Source organism: Rattus norvegicus, chromosome 20 (assembly GCF_036323735.1).
Source record: "Rattus norvegicus strain BN/NHsdMcwi chromosome 20, GRCr8, whole genome shotgun sequence".
Classification (NCBI taxonomy): Eukaryota; Metazoa; Chordata; class Mammalia; order Rodentia; family Muridae; genus Rattus; species Rattus norvegicus.
The window spans coordinates 10,802,147-10,820,503 of record NC_086038.1 but is presented as its reverse complement, the minus strand read 5'-3'; the positions used below and the strand labels follow the sequence as shown (position 1 = coordinate 10,820,503).

At 50.6% G+C, this 18,357-nt stretch overlaps 3 protein-coding genes across 4 annotated transcripts in view; all 3 read left to right on the top strand.

Moving 5' to 3' along the window:
- Tspear (thrombospondin-type laminin G domain and EAR repeats) overlaps positions 1–18,357 on the top strand; it is a 172,921-nt gene that overhangs the window by 123,782 nt on the left and 30,782 nt on the right. The window lies entirely within an intron of this gene.
- Krtap10l2 (keratin associated protein 10 like 2) lies at positions 5,591–6,124 on the top strand. The gene has a single exon (NM_001109586.1). It carries the CDS (start codon positions 5,593–5,595, stop codon positions 6,109–6,111), a length of 519 nt encoding a protein of 172 aa, NP_001103056.1. The 5' UTR covers positions 5,591–5,592; the 3' UTR covers positions 6,112–6,124.
- On the top strand, positions 12,639–13,697 carry Krtap10l1 (keratin associated protein 10 like 1). Its single transcript, NM_001109555.1, has one exon. It carries the CDS (start codon positions 12,642–12,644, stop codon positions 13,494–13,496), a length of 855 nt encoding a protein of 284 aa, NP_001103025.1. The 5' UTR covers positions 12,639–12,641; the 3' UTR covers positions 13,497–13,697.

Sequence of the window (18,357 nt, the reverse complement as noted above, 5' to 3'; positions counted from 1 at the left end):
CACATACATGATTTTCTGTAACCATATAAAATCTAGGAAACTCAAGTGGGATAAAATTTTACAGTATTTATCTCTCTGAGAATTGGTTTGGCGCCCTTATGTGGCTGTCTTTGTAACAACCATTTCCTTAAAAACTGCATGGCTTTCTTTGCTTTTTGGGTAAAAGCTTGGCCGGGCACACTTGCACACTCTCTCTGTCCATGCCCGTTGATGAGCACGTAGGCTGTCGAGAATGCTGTAGGCCACACTGATGTACAGCCACCTCTGTGACCTGTGACCTGTGGTCCTTCAGAGACCAATGCTCTTACTCACAAGTATTCAGCTCCTAGGCGCTCAGCTAAGACAGTGCCCCTAATTATTTTTGCTTTCCCCTTTTAAAAGAAGATTTTAAAATGTGTGTGTGTGTGTGTGTGTGTGTGTGTGTTTATACACATGAATAAAATCCAGAACAGAGCATGGGATCCACTGGAGATGGAGTTTCAGGCCAGCGTAAGCACCTGATGAAGCGCTGGGAACTGAACCCAGGTCCTCTAGAAGAGCAGCCAGTGCTCTTAACCACTGAGCCATCCTTCCACCTCCATAACCATTACTTCTTGTCTTTTGTCTATTGCTGTGACAAAACACCATGACCAAGACAATCTATAAAAAGGAAGCATTTAATTTGGGGGCTCTCAGTTACAGAGGGCTAGAGTCTTTGACCGTCATGGAGGGGGGCATGACCGTAGGCAGGCAGGTAGGCAAGCTTGGGGCTGGAGCAGTAGCTAAGAACTTATGCCTCAATGCACAGGCGTGGGGCAGAGAGAGCTAACAGGGAATAGCATGGGCTTTGGAAATCCCAAAACTCATCCCAAGAACACACTGAGACCTTCAGCAAGACCACGCCGCCTAATCCTTCCCAAACAGTCCACCCTCTGGGGACCAAACATTCAGATACACGAGTCATTCTCTTTTCAGCCACCTCATCTCTTGATGATTATTTTTGTCCTCGTTGTGCTTTCTCTCTCCCTTGTGACTGAGTTGGCGTCCTTGATCACCATGAGGTGCCTGCAATGTTTATTATCTTCTTTCCTTCTGTGTCTGGAAGAACCTGTTGTGTTTATCCTTGAAGCCTGTTGGGTGTTTTTCCCTGCCTCCAAGGGAAATTTTAAACCCAGTTGCCTAAGGATACATTTCCTTGCAGTACTTCCTGCCTTCTATGTTGGAATGCATGGAGGAATCATGGTACGTCTTACTGTGCAGCCAGGGGCAGGCTGCTATACCTCTCTGGGCCAGGCTCTATTTATCTGTCTAAATATAACTTAATCTAGAAGGCGATATGACTGAATAGAGATATTGAGTTGATTACTTTAGCTTCAACAAGTTAATGGTGTGTGTGTGTGTGTAGTGTGTGTGTGTGTGTGTGTGTGTGTGTGTTCTTATTGGAAAGGGCTTCAGCCCATTATGGTGGATAAAACATAGTGGTGTGAATCTGCTCACAGCAGCAGAAATGTGTTGCACAGTTTCCCTATGCTTTCTCACGAGGAAGCACGGAGCTCAGAACCAAAAGAGAGCCCATCTAGAACCCTCAAGCCCCACCCTGCTCCCTATGTCTGCCTGCTAGATCCATTAGGTTTTACAACCTTCCCAAAACGGCACTGCCAGCTAGGGATCAAATATTCAAACACAGGAGCTCAAAGGAGGCCATTTCAGTCAGGGCCATTCTACCCCTGGTTTCCATAGGCTCATGGCCAACCCTCAAAGCAAAATACATGGAGTACAGGTTCAAATCTCCCCATAGAGTCTCGACACTCTCAGGTCCCTTTTGAAATGGAAGACTTATTGATGTGTCCCCTTGAAATCAAACCCTGCTCACATCGTCCTGCATAGAAATATTCCTAATCTAAACGGGAGGAATGGAGACAAAAAGACACAGAAAGTCCTCGCCAAAGCAAAAGCAAAGAGTGAGCAGGGCAAACTCCCTCAGCTCTGAGTCCAGGATCACACTCTCACCGTGCCCTTGCCTGGGCTCCTGCCCTAAGTAGTCATGCCCACCACTCTATTGCCTGCAGCATGCCTCTCTTTCTTTGGCAAGCTCCACCCCCATACCTGCAGCTTTCCTCGACAGAGTATTTACTAGGGTCCCCACTACAGTATCCTAGGACTTCTCTGGGTCCCCATTACTACTTGGGATTCACCTTTGCAGCTTCCTCCATGGTCCATACAAGCTCATGTGGGGACAGTGCCTGGCCTCAGAGGCTTGCTGGAACCTTGGCACATGATCCATGACTTTGCAGTTCTTATACACTGCATGCCTAAAGTCACGGGACTACACAGGCAGTGACAGCAGGTTGTGTTCTCAGCTCAAGACCTGACTTGGACTATAAGGGCCCAACATTCACTGAAGGAAGACCCCAGGCTCAGGTAGTATGCAAAAACGAACAGTGTTTATTCTGCAGAAACAACCACCATGCTAGGGTCACTATTGTTTCAGAATGGCAATGCAGACGAAGACATTCGAATCCCTCTTATAGCAGAACTGCTTAATTACTTCTGAGATAACCATAGACTTCTAAAATCTGTGGCTCGTAGATTTGTAGCCAAAGGGTTACAAAAACCATTAACCAGCGGTCATAAAGAAGATATACACCCACAGGGCCCCAGGTTCAAAAATAGGAGATAAGATATTGACTGAATCTGTGAGCTAGTAACAAATGATGAATGTTTAGTCAGATAATTGCTCCTAGTGGATATGCATAAAGACATTCTTCATTATGAACCTCTTATTCAATTTATGACCTGAATTTATGTGCAAACTCGTAGTGATTGTTTTAGCATATGAACACACTCTGAAACTGCTGAGAACAAGGGGCAGAGACAGGCCCTCTCCCCTTCTCTTCCCAAAGACTTAGAAAAGCATGATTTCCTGCCAAGGCTCTACCTAGCCTCTTGCTATTTTACGTGAGGTGCTAAACAAGAGACCCCAGACTCTCGACTCAGAGCAACCCAGACAGGCTGATCACCTGTGGAAGCAAAGTACCTTACACATAGGATGGGTAGCAAATAGTTTATAGCCTAGATTCTGAGTGGGGACAAGATGAAATAAAAAGGACTCTTCAGGACCTCCTTCCCCACAGTCACAGTAGCCTCTGTGTACCTGTATGGAGAGAACATAGATGGTGTTGTTAGAGCAGTTGCCCTGGAGTGAGCATGTTCTTCTTCTCAAGGCCTCATCTCTTCTTCCCAGTTCATAGTATGGACTTTTCCCTTATGTGCACCGATCTCTTCTGCAGTTACGATTGCTTCTCTTGGCATCTGCTATACTGGCAGCAGCTTTGTTGGAGACTTTAAATACTCAGCTGCACCTTTTTTCACTCAGCTGCACTTTTTCTCACTCAGCTGCTCCTTTTCTCACTCAGCTGCACCTTTTCTCACTCAGCCATGCATTCTCCACATCTTTCTGCCATGCTTTCTGCTCAGAATCCTCACTGTAAACCTGGAGAAAGGCAGTGAGTGTCGACCATGCCACAGCTTGATGGTAGGCTGTCTTTAAAATTCCCTTCATCAGACTAATTTTTTTTTAACTTAGTCCCATTCAATATTCTGAGACATGGTCAGAATGTAACCAGTCCCTTTGATAGACAGGTTACAGGTTACAACCTTGAATGGCCTTGAGCCTGGGTCCCAGAAGTAAGCCCTAGTCTTTGAAATCTCTTGAGTCAGGTCTTCACTGTCGTAATAACCTCTGATCATGTGACCTACCACCAGAATTGTCCATTAGTCTTAGTTTACAATATTCCAGGACTTTTCTAGTCCCAGATTCTTCTACATTCCTCCCACACACCAGTTCCAAGACCTGAACATGGTCAGATGCAACACAACAATAGTGCCACCCCAGTCTGATTTTCAGTAGGGGTTCTTTTTCTTGCCATCATTAAGGAATACCCAGCATTGTGAAGCTAGGATTGTTTAGCCTCCTGGTTTGAGAGGGTACACAGGTCCTGGAGGGACGGTATGGCAAAAGGAGCATGTGACTGGGCACTTTAAATCTTAGGGATCAAGAGGCAGAACTCCAACCAGGAGAGTCAGCATGTGAGCCCCTCCACCCCCCAAGCCCTACCCCCTGTGACCTTCCACTGACAGCAGCCAACTGTGGGTCAAGTGTTCAACCACACAGTGAGCCTCATAGAGACATTCCACCCTTAAACCACAAAGGACAGGAAGTGCTGAGACTACCACTGGGCATACAACAGGTTTCCAGGGCATTCCAGGCACCATTCCTGTTTTCTGAGCTCGCTGAATCTGTCAGCCAAGTCTGCACACTGTGTTCCACTAGGGGGCAAATGCTTGTGGTGACTTCCTGTGACTACTGTACACTTGCTCACACTCCTGAGGGCTCTGCTAGGCAAATCTCACAGTAGACTGAGTCTGAGGTATTACTTATCATGGGGGCACAGATGGTTATAGATGACAGTTACCACAGAGTGCCCTGTGTGCAGAAAAACCACTTGGGTTTGGGTGGACCTTTGGTTACAAATGAATGACCTGAGACTAATGAAAGCTGCAGATGCCCTAATCCCCAAGGACATTGAATTTTCTGGACATTCCCCTGTGAGGGTTTAGAGCTCTGAGCACACCTTTGTTACCTTCTCATGGTCCTATGGCTGTTTTAACCCCTCTGTTCTCACCTTGACCCAGCAGTTGCCCAGAGGCTACTGGGTACTGAAAAACTCTCGTCTGACTCCCTGTGAACATGGGCAGAACATTCCTTAGACGGGCAGCTCAATCATTAGTAGAGATCTCTCTCACCCCAAACACTGGCCATACTTGTTATGGTGTTGGGCTGGTCACTCTGCTTCAATCTGTGGCTGGGGACACCTAGAACATAGTCTCCCTGGGCTGTCTGTCTTCTCTAGCTGGTGTCTACCTGTCATGGCTTTGGAGATGGCCCTTGGTTCTAAGGATGCATTCCGTATGCATACTTCGATTAGTGGTTTGTCCCAGGACATCGTGGGAGATTCTGGTGACAGTGGCCTTGCTTACCCCTCCCTTGTGTCAGCTGAGAGCTCTAAGGGTCTCCATGCTGTGACTCAGCTGTGTGAGGTCTCAACATTGCCTCTGCCCACAGTACTACACATCTCAAGAGAAGGCAAGAGGATGCTGGGATGCAGGAGAGGCTTGCCTACAGGGAGCCTCTGGGATCAGGGCCATCTCTCCCCTGCTCAGCTTCCTAGCACAGGCTAGCCCAGTCACCCCACTGAGGTCACGGGCTGGGGACACAGAATGCATCCTGAGAGCCAAGGATCATCTCCAAAACCATGACAAGTGGCCACAGATAGAGGGAGCAGACAGCCCAGGGGGACCATGTCACAGGTGTCCCCAAGCCACAGGCCCAAGCTGAGCGGCCAGCAAAACACAAGTTAATGACTGAGCTCCGCAGAGCACCCTCCAGACTGAACAAGGAAATGGAAGCACGCAAAGCCTCCTGCAGCAAAACACGCATGGAGGATAAAAGCCCAGAGCCGGGAGCACCTCACACACACACTCACACACTCCCTCAACACTCACACAGTCACTCAACACACACACTTCAAACTCCCAGTCAACCCCCAGGCCATGGCTGCCTCCACCATGTCTGTCTGCTCTGATGCTCGCACCAACTCCTCCTGGCAGGTGGACGACTGCCCAGAGAGTTGCTGTGAGCCCTGCGGCTGTGCCCCCAGCTGCTGCCAGCCTAGCTGCTGTGTTCCTTGCTGTGTCCCCAGCTGTTGCCAGTCCAGCTGCTGTGCCCCCAGCTGCTGTGCCCCAGCCCCCTGCCTGACTCTCATCTGCACCCCAGTGAGCTGTGTGTCCAGCCCCTGCTGCCAGTCTTCCTGCTGCACACCCTCATGCTGCCAGCAGTCTAGCTGCCAGCCAGCTTGCTGCACTTCTTCCCCCTGTCAGTCATCCTGCTGTGTGCCCGTCTGCTGCACACCTGTCTGCTGCACACCTGTCTGCTGCAAGCCAGTGTGCTGTGTCTCCATCTGCTCTGGCTGCCAGCCAGCTTGCTGCACCTCCTCCCCCTGCCAACCGGCCTGCTGTGTGCCCATCTGTTGCAAGCCTGTGTGCTGCGGGGCTTCCTCCTCATGCTGTTGACTGTGAGCCTGGTTTCCATCTGTCTTCCCTGTCCACGGCCATGCTGGGTGTTCTGGGGCCCACCCACCTTCATTCTTCCTTCACCAGCCCAGCAAGGTCATGAGCCTGGGTATCCCTCCAGCTACCCTTCTGCCTCAGCTCCTGGAAGTGCTGGCTGTTCCACCTCACCCACTCCCAATCTGGCTGGCTTGATCCTGTTATCAGCTGTGTGACTCTTGGCCTCTGAATACCAATAAAACCTCTTCTGTCCCGTTCCATCTCTGTCGTAACTGTCATACAGTGAACTGGCTCTGGGGCCCACACCTGGCTCTGGGGCCCACACCTGGCTCTGGGGCCCACACCTGGCTCTGGGGCCCACACCTGGCTCTGAGGCCCTCACCTGGCTCCGGGGCCTTCATTTGGCTCTGGGCTATTCACCTGGCTCTGAGGCCTGTATTTTGCTTTGTGCTCTGCACTTGGCACTAGTGTCTGCACCTGGCTCTGGAGCCTGCACCTGGCTCTGGGCTCTTGCACCTGGCTCTGGGGCCTGCACTTGGCTCTGGGCTCTGCACCTGGTTCCAGGCTCTGTACCTGGCTCTTTGAGGCTGGCATCTGACTGTAGACCTATATGAGCAGGGTGTAAATATGACCTGGGTCTCCTGTCCCCTCATTCTGTGCTGTGCTACTGGTCTATAGACAGCAGAAACTCTGCATCAGGTTCCCACCCTGAGCAACACTTAGGCTCTGAATAAAGCACCCCTGCCTCTTGCTGCCTATGCCCACCATTGTGTGTGTGTTAAAGATCAGGGGACTCTGGCCTCTCTGACCTAGAAACCACAGGGCCCACTGTGAGGAAATGTGACATCCTGTCTTTCTGACCATCCATGTGCTTGGAAAGGCTAAGTAAATGCCAGAATGTAGGAAACAGAGACCTGGGCTTGGTCTGGCCACTGCAGATGGAGGATGAGGCATGGTGTTCAATGGGATAGAGACAGCCAGAAGCCTGGAGTGGCCACAGCAACCCAGAGTGGTGAGAGAATGTGTCCGTGAGAGACAGGAGGGCATGACGTCCAAATGTGGGCATATGTGGCCTCACCTTTGCTGGGGGACTTTGAGAACTATCTCCTAGAACCACACAGGCAGAACTAACTGGTCAGGGAGGTGGTGACTGGGTCTCTACAGGGATCCCTGAGTCCACTTGGCAGCAGGGTCAGTGGAGGCCACCTCATCAGGGATACATTACCTTGGTGCTATGTGACGAAGAAGACAGTCTCCTATGGTAGCCTTTGCCGAGGTGCTAGGTGTCTCCACGTTGGCATCTTGTGCTGGGTCTGTGTGGTGCCAGACGGTAGCACTTGAAATGACAACAGCACCGCCGATGTGCCACCAAGTACCATCTGAACTACGGATCACCAGCTAGGTACCAGATGGCACTTGATATCTTTGGGCTTGGCTGCTGTGGCGACTGCCAGTGTGATCTTATTACAGATCACCGAGTCAGCAATTCTCAAGCTGTAGGTTGTGATCCCTTTGAGGATCAAACGACCCCCTCACAGGGGTCACCTGAGACCACTGGGAAACACAGATATTTATATTACGATTATGTAACGGTAGCAAAATTAGAGTTACAAAGTAGGAACGCAATAGCTTTATGGTTGGGGATCATCACGACACGAGGAACTGTATTAAAGGGTCACAGCATCAGGGAGATTAAGAACTGCTCTTCTAAGTGGTGGCACTTGGTGTCTTTTGGTGCGCTATGACAGTGATTGGTGATGTGACCTTATCACAGGCCACAGGTACCAGCACAGTTCCTCACGGTGCCAAAGCTCCTCCATGCACTTTCCAGGGTGGGTGCTTTCGTGAGAAGTTGAGGATGGACTCGGAAGGACAGCCCCCAATATGCAATCTCTAAGGTGGTTAGAGGAATACGAAGGGGTGGGGCTTCCACAGAGACTCTTAGAATTACACTTATCTGTGGGCAGAAGGATAAATTATTTAGAATGTGGCTAGGGACTATGCTGGTTTAGATTTCACTAGCCCTGGGTAGTTGGCTAGATTTCTAGTACCGGGTATGATTTGCCTCTTGATGACTGAGTAGCTACCTTTCTTATACAGCCATAACTACCAGCCTAGGGAATGGCGCCGCCTAGAGTGAGCCCTGTAGAACTCTTAGAACAGGCAGCATGGTGTCCACCTGTGCTCAGGAAATTTTCACAGGACACTAAAGCACCTGGAAACACCAGGCGCAACCAGGAAAGCTCTGTCACCTTTAACTCCCAACCCTGCCCTACAAGGCCCAGTCCTGAATAGTAGGTGCTGTTCCCGTGTGGGACTGGTACCTGGGAACAAAGTGGACATGTTTCTGAGGAAGCTTGACACAACCTAGAACCCTCTGAGAAGAGGGTCTCAAATGAGGGATTGCCCAGATCATATCAGCTTGAGGATGTGTCTGTGGGAGATAAGCTTGATTGTTAACAGATGGAGGAGGGCCCACTCTAGGCAGTGCCATTCCCTAGGCTGGTAGTTCTGGCTGTATGAGAAAGCTAGTTATCCGCTCATCAAGAGGCAAGTCATACCCAGTACTGGAAACACAGTCCCTAACTACATTCTAAATATTTATCCTTCTGACCACAGATAAGTGTAGTTCTCACCCCTCATCAAAGAAACATTTTTGCAACAAAGATGATAGCAGAAAACAGATAAAAATGCAGAGTTGTGGAGCCCAGTCCCTACCGATGCCTCTGTAACATCCTCCTCCACCTAAGGCTCAGGGATGATTTTGGAAGAGCGGACAGAAAGACCATAAGAGCCAGAAGAATAGGAAGTTTGCTATGAGATTGTGTCTTCTAGAGATGCCATGGAAACTGCACCCATGAGGTCACCAACGCCACTGCCTAAACATGAGCTGAACAAGAACAAAACCAATAGACATGCTAAAATGGTCTCAACCTTACACAAAGAACTACAGGCAAACAAGAAATGCCGAGAGGGGGAGAAACAGTCTCCCCCAGGGAAGGACACAACAATTGGTTATCCAATAGCAAGTGGTCAGCCCTGCAAGCATACACGTACAAGTAGCCTCATATGAAGTAAGCAGGTTGCGTTTATATATTCAGGGATGGGTGGATGGACAGACGGACAGACGGATAGATGGTTGGATGGATGGATAGATGGATGGATGGATGGTTGAATGGATGTTGGACAGATGATGGATGGATGGTTGAATGGATGGTTGGATGTATGGACGGATGGATGGACGGACAGACAGACGGACGGATGGACGGGTGGATGGATGGATGGTTAGATGGATGGATGGATGACAGATATGTGCATGTGAGTGCATGTGTGTACCAATTACAGAAAAAGAGACCACGAATTTGAATGAAAGCGAGAAGGTATATGACGTATGGGAGGGGCTAGAGCAAGGAACAGGAAGAAGAAATGATGTAGTTAAATTATAATCCAAAAATAAATAAATAAAGCTAGCTTAGCGTGAGTTCCTGGCCTGACTTCCCTCAGGGATGGAATGGGACCTCCCCTGAGCTGTCCTTGGTTAGTGTTTTATCTCAGCGACAGAAACCAGGAGGTATAGGCAATGGTCTTCCCCTGTCTGAGACTCCCTGATGAGCCTGTTTAAGTTCCTCAGGTTCATACCTTGCTGGATACAGAGATGATGTCTGTTAGACGTAGCATGTTGCCTATGGACACCTGGATGGAGAAGAACACCTGGGTCAGAGTCTGAGGAAAACTGGGAGCCAAATGCTTTGAGACATGAGGGCTCTTCAAAGCAGTCCTGGGAGTCTAGAAAGTTCCAGACAGGACATCAGAGGTGCATGCTGAGAAAGTCATGTGTCAGCTTTGAGCCCTGAACAAACAGGAAGTGAAGGTGTAACAGGAAGTGAAGAGGAGAAGGGTGGAAGCTGACAGCTGGGAGCCGAGGGGGAAGCCTCGGGTAAATACACAATGGCTACAAACCTTAGGGGGAAATATTTTTTTGTTGCTGTGACAAAATACCTGAGGTAAACAGTGTATAAGGAAGAAAGGTTTGTTTTGGTTCACAGTCTCACGGTGGAGATGCATAACATGGGTGATGCTGACCTTACTGATACTGGGAGGAAATCACAAAGGGCTCGGGCCCCTTCACAGGCAAACTCAGTGATCTAGGTTCCTTCTACCAAGTCCATCCTCCAAAGGGTTCCTGCTCACCCTACTAGTGCCGCAAGCTGGGAACCAACTAGCTTTCAAGTCTTCAGGAGTCATTTAAACTCCAAATCATGACACCAGGACGGTGGTCAAACGACAGCTCTAGATTTGAGACTCCTGAGCATAGATGTCAGTACAGCTATGCGACATACTCAGAAGATACAATGTATCGAGTCTCTTTAACTTCAGAACATTCTCACCTTGCTTCTGCGTATTCTACCTCCATAGAGGTTAATGAGGTGACCTGAAGGCCTCCTCCAGTGAGCGCAGTGTCTGCGTTAGCCTGGGAGGGTTCTCTAGATGTTTCCTTTCTGTGCCTAGCCTCTGCTAACGTCTCTGTCAGACACAGAACTTGCTGACATTGGACAGTCAGCTCTGATGGCTGCTTCTGGATTCCGGTGTCTCCCCCCAACCCCTGCAGCCTGTTACTGAAATTTCCACCATAAACCTGCTAATTTTGCCTTATACGTCTTCTGAGGGAGCCTCATCGCATGCTCTGAGTATCAGAACTATTCATTAAGTTAGTGCCCAGGCACCGATTTGACAGAGTTCCTCGAATGCCTGGTGCCCTGGTTTGGATTTTAAATGACTCCCCAAGAGGCTCTGGTCAGCTTCCTGGCTTCTTGCCAGTGAGCTGTGACTCAGTTAATGCCTTGAGAGGAAAACCTACAGTAACACAGGCCCCATGCAGGGCTTTTCTGGTGACAGGGATTTGGTCCCTCGAGTCTCAGCTATCGCTGGGCCTCTTGGTGTCTTCAAACAGAGATTCACCTAGTCAAGCCAGCGTCTCTAACTTTTCCTGCTCCACTGGCTGAGAAGGGCTCACTCCCCACAACCACGTTTGGTCAGCAGGGAGTCTCAGAATCAGAATGAGTTGTCCTGCTGATATCTTTTCCAAATGCAGCCCTCCTGAAACAATTTCTCTGGGAAGGAAAGGGCTCCGTGATTTCAGAGACCTTCTAACTGAGAAGTAACTGAGCCAGGTCTTTGGTGCCTGAACAGTGAATGAGCCAAACTGTGGATGCAATGTTCTGTGGAAGGAAAGGGAGAATATACCAGACAGGGCCGGAAGCTGGGCGGGAGTGGAGATGGTTACCGAAGCACTCACAGAGCTCTGACCCTCAAGTGTGGGGTGAAACCCACAGCCCCAAACACCCTCTACCCACAATGCACTTGCTACTTCCACCCCCAGCTCCTGCCACAGGCTCACGTAGCTCTGGAGAGGGTACGGAGGTCATAGCCTTCAGCCTACACTAGTCTCCCATCCTCTGGGACAGGAGCTTTTCTGGGGCCACATGAGATGAGCTACTTGAGGCTGACTGGACACTCCAATGCCACGGGTTACCTCGTTTAACCCGTGCTGGGTGTGGAGTGGCAGCTGGCCACACTGGTCAGTCTCTGTGTTACGTTATAAACCCCGTAAGGAAAGACTAGCCCGAGACACAGGCGCTAAGAGACTAAGCCTTCCTTTCTCAGCTACACGCGCTTCAGAAGGTGCAAATGGTCGTTCTACCTAAGAGCAGGGTATGTATCTGATAAGGAAGGCGGCAGCGAAAACTTTTATACAAATAAAACAAATCCACATAGTCCTAGAGGTATGAGACTGATCCACAGGGAGAGTGAGGAAGGCTGGTGAGGAGAAGCCACGCAGAGGACTGAGAGAATTGGGTAGGAGGCAGACATGACACACAGGCACCATCCCACATGGAGCCCCTTGTGGCTCGAAACTTGCAAACCTGACCAGGAGTTGTCTACGTGGGAAGGAAGTGAACCCAGCTTCCTGCGGCTCTAGGCACGAGGACAGGGTGGACAGTGTCCCAGGGCACTGCGGAGAGGTGCAGGAGCTGAGGAGATGCTATAGAGGGATGCAGGCAGGAGCCATTAGCCTGCCGCTGGACCCTCATACCCAGTAGCCCTGGACAGGTCACTGCACACCTGTGGCCTCTGGGCACCACCACAATGTGACCACTGTCATTCAGAGCAAGGTGGTGGCAGGGGTACGGAGGACATAGCTCCAAGGGACTGATTCTTGCAGAGGGAGCGAGTGTCCTGGTAGCCATCTTGGCTGAGAATATCTTTGCAGCTCACCTATGACACCCAATCTCACTGCTCACAGAGCCTCACCTAACACTGATGCCCCATCACTGCTTCCCGTACCACACGCAGGCAGGAAGTGGACCGACAACACCGTCCCAGACAAACAAACACCCTGATGATGGGGATCACCAACAAGGAAGGGAGAACAAGCCAACAACAACACAGGGGGATAAAAGCCGACAGCCTAGCACCTCACACGCTCACATTCGCTCACACGCTCACTCGCTCCACTCCATCCCTACTCTGCCATGGCCGCCTCCACCATGTCTGTCTGCTCTGATGCTTGCACCAACTCCTCCTGGCAGGTGGACGACTGCCCAGAGAGCTGCTGTGAGCCCTGCGGCTGTGCCCCTAGCTGCTGCCAGCCCAGCTGCTGTGCTCCTTGCTGTGCCCCCAGCTGTTGTGTCCCCAGCTGTTGCCAGGCCAGCTGCTGTGCCCCAACCCCTTGCCTCCTCTGCACCCCAGTGAGCTGTGTGTCCAGCCCCTGCTGCCAGTCTTCCTGCTGCACACCCTCATGCTGCCAGCAGTCTAGCTGCCAGCCAGCTTGCTGCACCTGCTCCCCCTGCCAGCAGTCCTGCGGTGTGACCCTTTGCTGCAAGCCTGTCTGCTGTGTGCCAGTCTGCTGTGGTGCTTCCTCCTCATGCCAGCAGTCTAGCTGTGAGCCCTCTTGCTGCACCTCCTCCCCCTGCCAGCAGTCCTGTGGTGTGACCCTTTGCTGCAAGCCTGTGTGCTGCACACCCATCTGCTCTGAATCCTGCTGCCAGCAGTCTAGCTGCCAGTCCTCCTGCTGCCAGCCCTCCTGCTGTGTGACCCTGTGCTGCAGGCCTGTGTGCTGCACACCCATCTGCTCTGCCTCCTCCTCCTCCTGCTGCCAGCCCTCCTGCTGTGCTCCTGTGTGCTGCAAGCCTGTGAGCTGCAAGCCCTGCTCCAGCCTGTCCCTGCTGTGCAGCCCTGTGTGCAGACCTGCCTGCTGTGTGCCCACCTCCTCCTGCTGTGCCTCCTCCTGCCAGCCCAGCTGCTGTCGCCCAGCCTCCTGTGTGTCCCTGCTGTGCCGCCCTGCCTGCTCCAGACAGGCCTGCTCTGGACAGAAGTCCACCTGCTGATGGGCTGTCTACTGTAGGCTTGTGTCTTCCTGATCTCTCTCAGCCCCTTACTCTGCTCCTGATGTAGGACCATCCCAGGACAGAGCCCCAATACGTTCTATACACCGGCTTGAACTATCACCCTCACTCCCAGGAGCCCTACCTGCATCCTAGATTATTGTCCCTCCATTCTGTGTCTCTCATCTTTGGCACCAGCCATTCAGCAGTCCACAATGCTAATAAACTCTTCAAACTTCTGCATCTCCTCTCATTCTCTGAGAAATGTGGCTCGAGTAGTTGTCGGTCTCTGCGAGCTGTGATTATTTGCAGGAGGGGCGGTCTTAGCCGTGCAATAGTGAGAGAAGCTGGTCACCTGCCCTGGGGCGACCAGTGGAGCTCAGTGTCATGTTCTGTACAAAGAGTGAGACGCTGCAGTGATGCTCCCCCATATCTGGAAAGGGTCCCCATCATCCACAGAGGGTCCCATTGTCCAATGGGTGTTTGTCTCAGACACATGTGTAGCCAGCAAGGAGAAACTGCTGCTGGGTAAGGTATCCCCAGCAAATCCAGTGGAACTCAGTCTGGGGCATCTCCCAGGCATCTTTACCATGTGGAGTAGTGCCCTGAGGGGAATTCCTCTGAAGGGAGTCAGAGAAATTGCCTGACCCAATTCACCACAAGAATACCTAAGCAAAGTTTCTACTCTGCTGCCACCCAGCCCTTGAGTGATCACAGAAAGCCACCATCTAGCCGTAGAGCCATTCATTTTAGAAAGTGCCCAAGGCAGGAGAATGTAGCCCAGTAGCCGATCTGTTGATGGGAACCCACCAGCCTCACCCATCCCACCCAGCCAAGAAGTTAGGAACCGTGGAGCAATTGCTCAAAGACACTGAGAAAAAGAAACCCTGAGTGAGGACCCTGGAAAGGAGCGCTGTGTGGAAGGGAGGTGTTGATGAGTTGGGGATGAGACTCACAGCCGCTAAAGGCTGTGACCAAGCCAATAAGCCACATGCCTGGCTCAGGTCCTGTCCACACGAACGTCACAGGAGGAAATAGCTGAGCCAAAGCAGCAGGCCAAGGTCCTGCCCTGCACAGCTGGAGCCCAGGGATCTGGCTTTGCCACTGACTCTACTCTTGGGGTCAGACATGCCGAGGACATTGTCAAATGGGTCACACACACACACACACACACACACACACACACACACACACACACCCATTGTTGTGTTTTATAAAAAGAAAGAAAGAACCAGGAATATGTTTGATAGAGGACCAATGAGGTGAAGGGGGTGCCTCTGAGGACCATGCTGAGATGTCTCCTCCCCCTGAGGTACCAGCCATATGAAGGGTATAGAATGGAATAGGGCATGGGGAGGGGAGTGAAGGGGGTAGTGGAGACAGAGAAAGGCAGAGAGACAGAGACTGACAGAGACCAACAGAGAGAGAGACAGACGCACAGAGAGAGACAGAGACAGAGAGACACAGAGAGACAGAGAGACATACAGAGAGAGTAGAGGAGTGAAGGGGGTAGTGGAGACAGAGAAAGGCAGAGAGACAGAGACAGAGACAGACAGAGACCAACAGAGAGAGAGAGAGAGACAGAGACACACAGAGACAGACAGAGACACACATAGAGAGACAGACACACAGAGACAGAGACACACAGAGAGAGACAGAGACAGACAGACAGAGACAGAGACACACAGAGAGACTCAGAGACACAGAGAGACACAGAGAGAGAGAGTAGAGGAGTAGAGGCTGGCCATGAGCATGTGGAGACAGAGGAGGGTGGGGAATGGGAAGAGACGGGACAGAGAGGGAAGAAAGTAAGAGTGATGCCTGGGGCTGGGGATTTAGCTCAGTGGTAGAGCGCTTACCTAGGAAGCGCAAGGCCCTGGGTTCGGTCCCCAGCTCCGGAAAAAAAAAAAGAACAAAAAAAAAAAAAAGAGTGATGCCTGGTCTGTGGGGCAGAGCACAGAAGGAAGGCTAACCCCCATCATTGCAGTGTCTTACAGAATACCTTGCTGTCATGGGTACCCTCAGGGTTCAGGAATCCTGTGGAGCCTCCCTGAACAACAACTCCCAGCCATCCCTTTACAGCCTGCTCCCCTTACTCCGAATCATGCTTAGGTCTTTGTGTCCCTCCAGATCCTACTATATTCCCCATCTTCCACACCCCTCCATGCTCCCCCAGGTCCCCCATATTCCACAGTCATTTTCCTCTGGTGCTAAACACCGTTCGTTCCCTTGTCTGCCTTGACAGGGTCTCTCCCTTGGTAGAAGGGTCTCCTTCTCAGCTGAGGCTCAGCAGGGTTCTGTGGAGCTTTGGCCATCGTGACTAAAGCACATCCATTCACGGATCTCTCTGTGAAGACGTGGCTTTTCAGTTCCTTTTAATAAATACCACAGAGTGTGAGTACTGGATGGTTGGAGGTGCGTTTGAGTTTTTTGTTTTTGTTTTTTAGAGCCCACCAAGTTCTTCCACAGCCCTCAGCCATGCTGCATTCCCAGAAGCACTGAGAGTATCCTTCCTCCCCAACATCTGTATTCTCTCTCTCTCTCTCTCTCTCTCTCTCTCTCTCTCTCTCTCTCTCTCTCCTTCTCAATCTTTCTCACTCTCTTGTTCTCTCTCTTTTACTCTATCTCTTTCTCTTTTGCTCTCTCTTGCTCTTCTCTCTCTTATTCTGTCTCTCTCCCCCTCTCTCTGTCTCTCTGTCTCTGTCTCTGTCTCTCTCTCTCTTGCCCTGCTCTTTCTCCCTCTCTTGTGCTCTCTCTCTCTCTCTCTTTCTCTCTCACTCACTCTCTCTCTCTTGTTCTGCTCTCTCCCTCTCTTGTTCTCTCGGCCTCTCTCCATCTCTCTTGCTCTCTCACTCATTCTCTCCCCTCCTAGGGTTTTTCTACATAGCACAAACCGTCCCCAAACTCACGGTCCCCCTCCTGCCTTAGCTGAGATCAAAGACATGCTCCACACTGCTGAGGACGTCACAGTTTTCCAAGAGTTTACTGTGGGCATCGCTTACCTTCTGGGTATCTTCCTTGGCAACAGATCTAACCAGCTCTCTTGGCCATTTTTTGAGTCAGGTCGATTCATTGTCGATTGTAAGGGTCTTTTGCAGCATGCATGGTGACTTCATTGTAAGATTCCTTTGCAGCTAGCATGGAGATCTGTGTCAGATATGGGGAGCAGATTCCACACCCTATCCATACCCTATCCCACTCCCACCCTGGTTGAGCCCTTGGTGTCTCTTCTGTGGGTTGCTTTTTGGGTTATGAAAAATGCTTGGCTGAGCAGAACAACTTAAGGGAGGAAGGATTTATTTTAGCTCATGGTTAGAGGATGCAGGCCATCATGGTAGGAGTGTGAGAAGGCACTGAGTCCTCAGGAAGCAGAAAGATATGTGCTGGGGCTCAGCTCTCTCTCCAGCCCATAGGAGGGGGTCACCCACCACGGTGGCTCTTCCCTCCCCAGTTAGCCCTCCCTGGGAACATGCCCACTGACATGTCCAGAACATGCCCCTGGGTGATACCAAATCCTGTCAGGTGACACTGACCCTCAGCCATCACACCTCAGAAACAGCACAAACTCAGCAAAGAGAGAGACTCACAGCCATGGGCACCTGTGCTGAGAAAGGCCTCGGGTCAGTTACCAGAGCAGAGCTGAAGCACAAGGGAGGAAGGTATAGACCCGAGTGGGAACAGACCAAAAAGAACCCACTCCCATCCTCAGGACTTCTGAAAACCGGAAGAGGGGGTGACACATCTCAAACCAGTCTGAGGCATGAGTTACTCTCACGCCGACCCCAGAAACCAGCCTGCGGTAAATACCTTACGTGAGGGGGTCTGTCCAGTTCTCTTACCCACTTAAAAGTCAAGTTTGGGGCTGGAGAGATGGCTCAGCGGTTAAGAGCACCAACTGCTCTTCCAGAATCTTCCAGAGGTCCTGCGTTCAATTCCCAGCAACCACATGGTGGCTCACAACCATCTGTAATGGGATCGGATGCCCTCTTCTGGTGTGTCTGAAGACAGCGACAGTGTACTCATATAAATAAACTAAATAAGTAAAAATAATAAATAAATAAATAAATAAATAAAAGTCAAGTCAAGTTTATCCATCTTTTTTTAGGGGTCCTTCGCATATTTTGAGAGGGAACCTTTGTCATACAGGCCCTCAGCAAACCCCAGCAATGGAATCCAGCGTCCTAGAAACAGAGCCCTGAGCACGAGTTCTGTCGTTCCGGGTGCTGAAGGCTTGGTCCCCATCCTGTGGTGTTGTTGGGAGATGGTGAAGTCTGTAAGAGGTGGGGCCTGATGGAAGGAAGTGAGGTCATCTGCTATGTTGAATAGGTTTTTGTCAACATGACACAGCTAGGGTTATCTGAAAAGAGGAACCTCATTTAAAACAACGCCTCCATCGGATTCCCGTGGGCAAGTCTATGGAAGATTTTCTTGATTAATGATTGATGTGAGCTTATTGGACATGGTGCCAACCCTGGGCAGGAGTTCCACAGGCATTTAAGAAAGCAGGTTGAGTAAGCTATGGGGAACAAGCCAGTAAGCAGTGCTCCTCCATGGCCTCTGCTTCAGCCTTTGTGTTTTGTTCCTGCCTCGACTCCCTTTGATGACAGATTGTTATATAGGAACTCTGAGCTGAAATAAACCCTTTCTTCCCCAAGTTGCTTTTGCTCATGGCTTCTATCAGAGCAACAAACAGAAAGCTCACTAAAACATTGGAGCATGTGTTCAAAGGGGTCATTAAGACCTTGGACACTGCCACCTTCCTTCACTGCCGCCTTCTTCTTCTTCTTCTTCTTCTTCTTCTTCTTCTTCTTCTTCTTCTTCTTCTTCTTCTTCTTCTTCTTCTTCTTCTTCTTCTCCTTCTCCT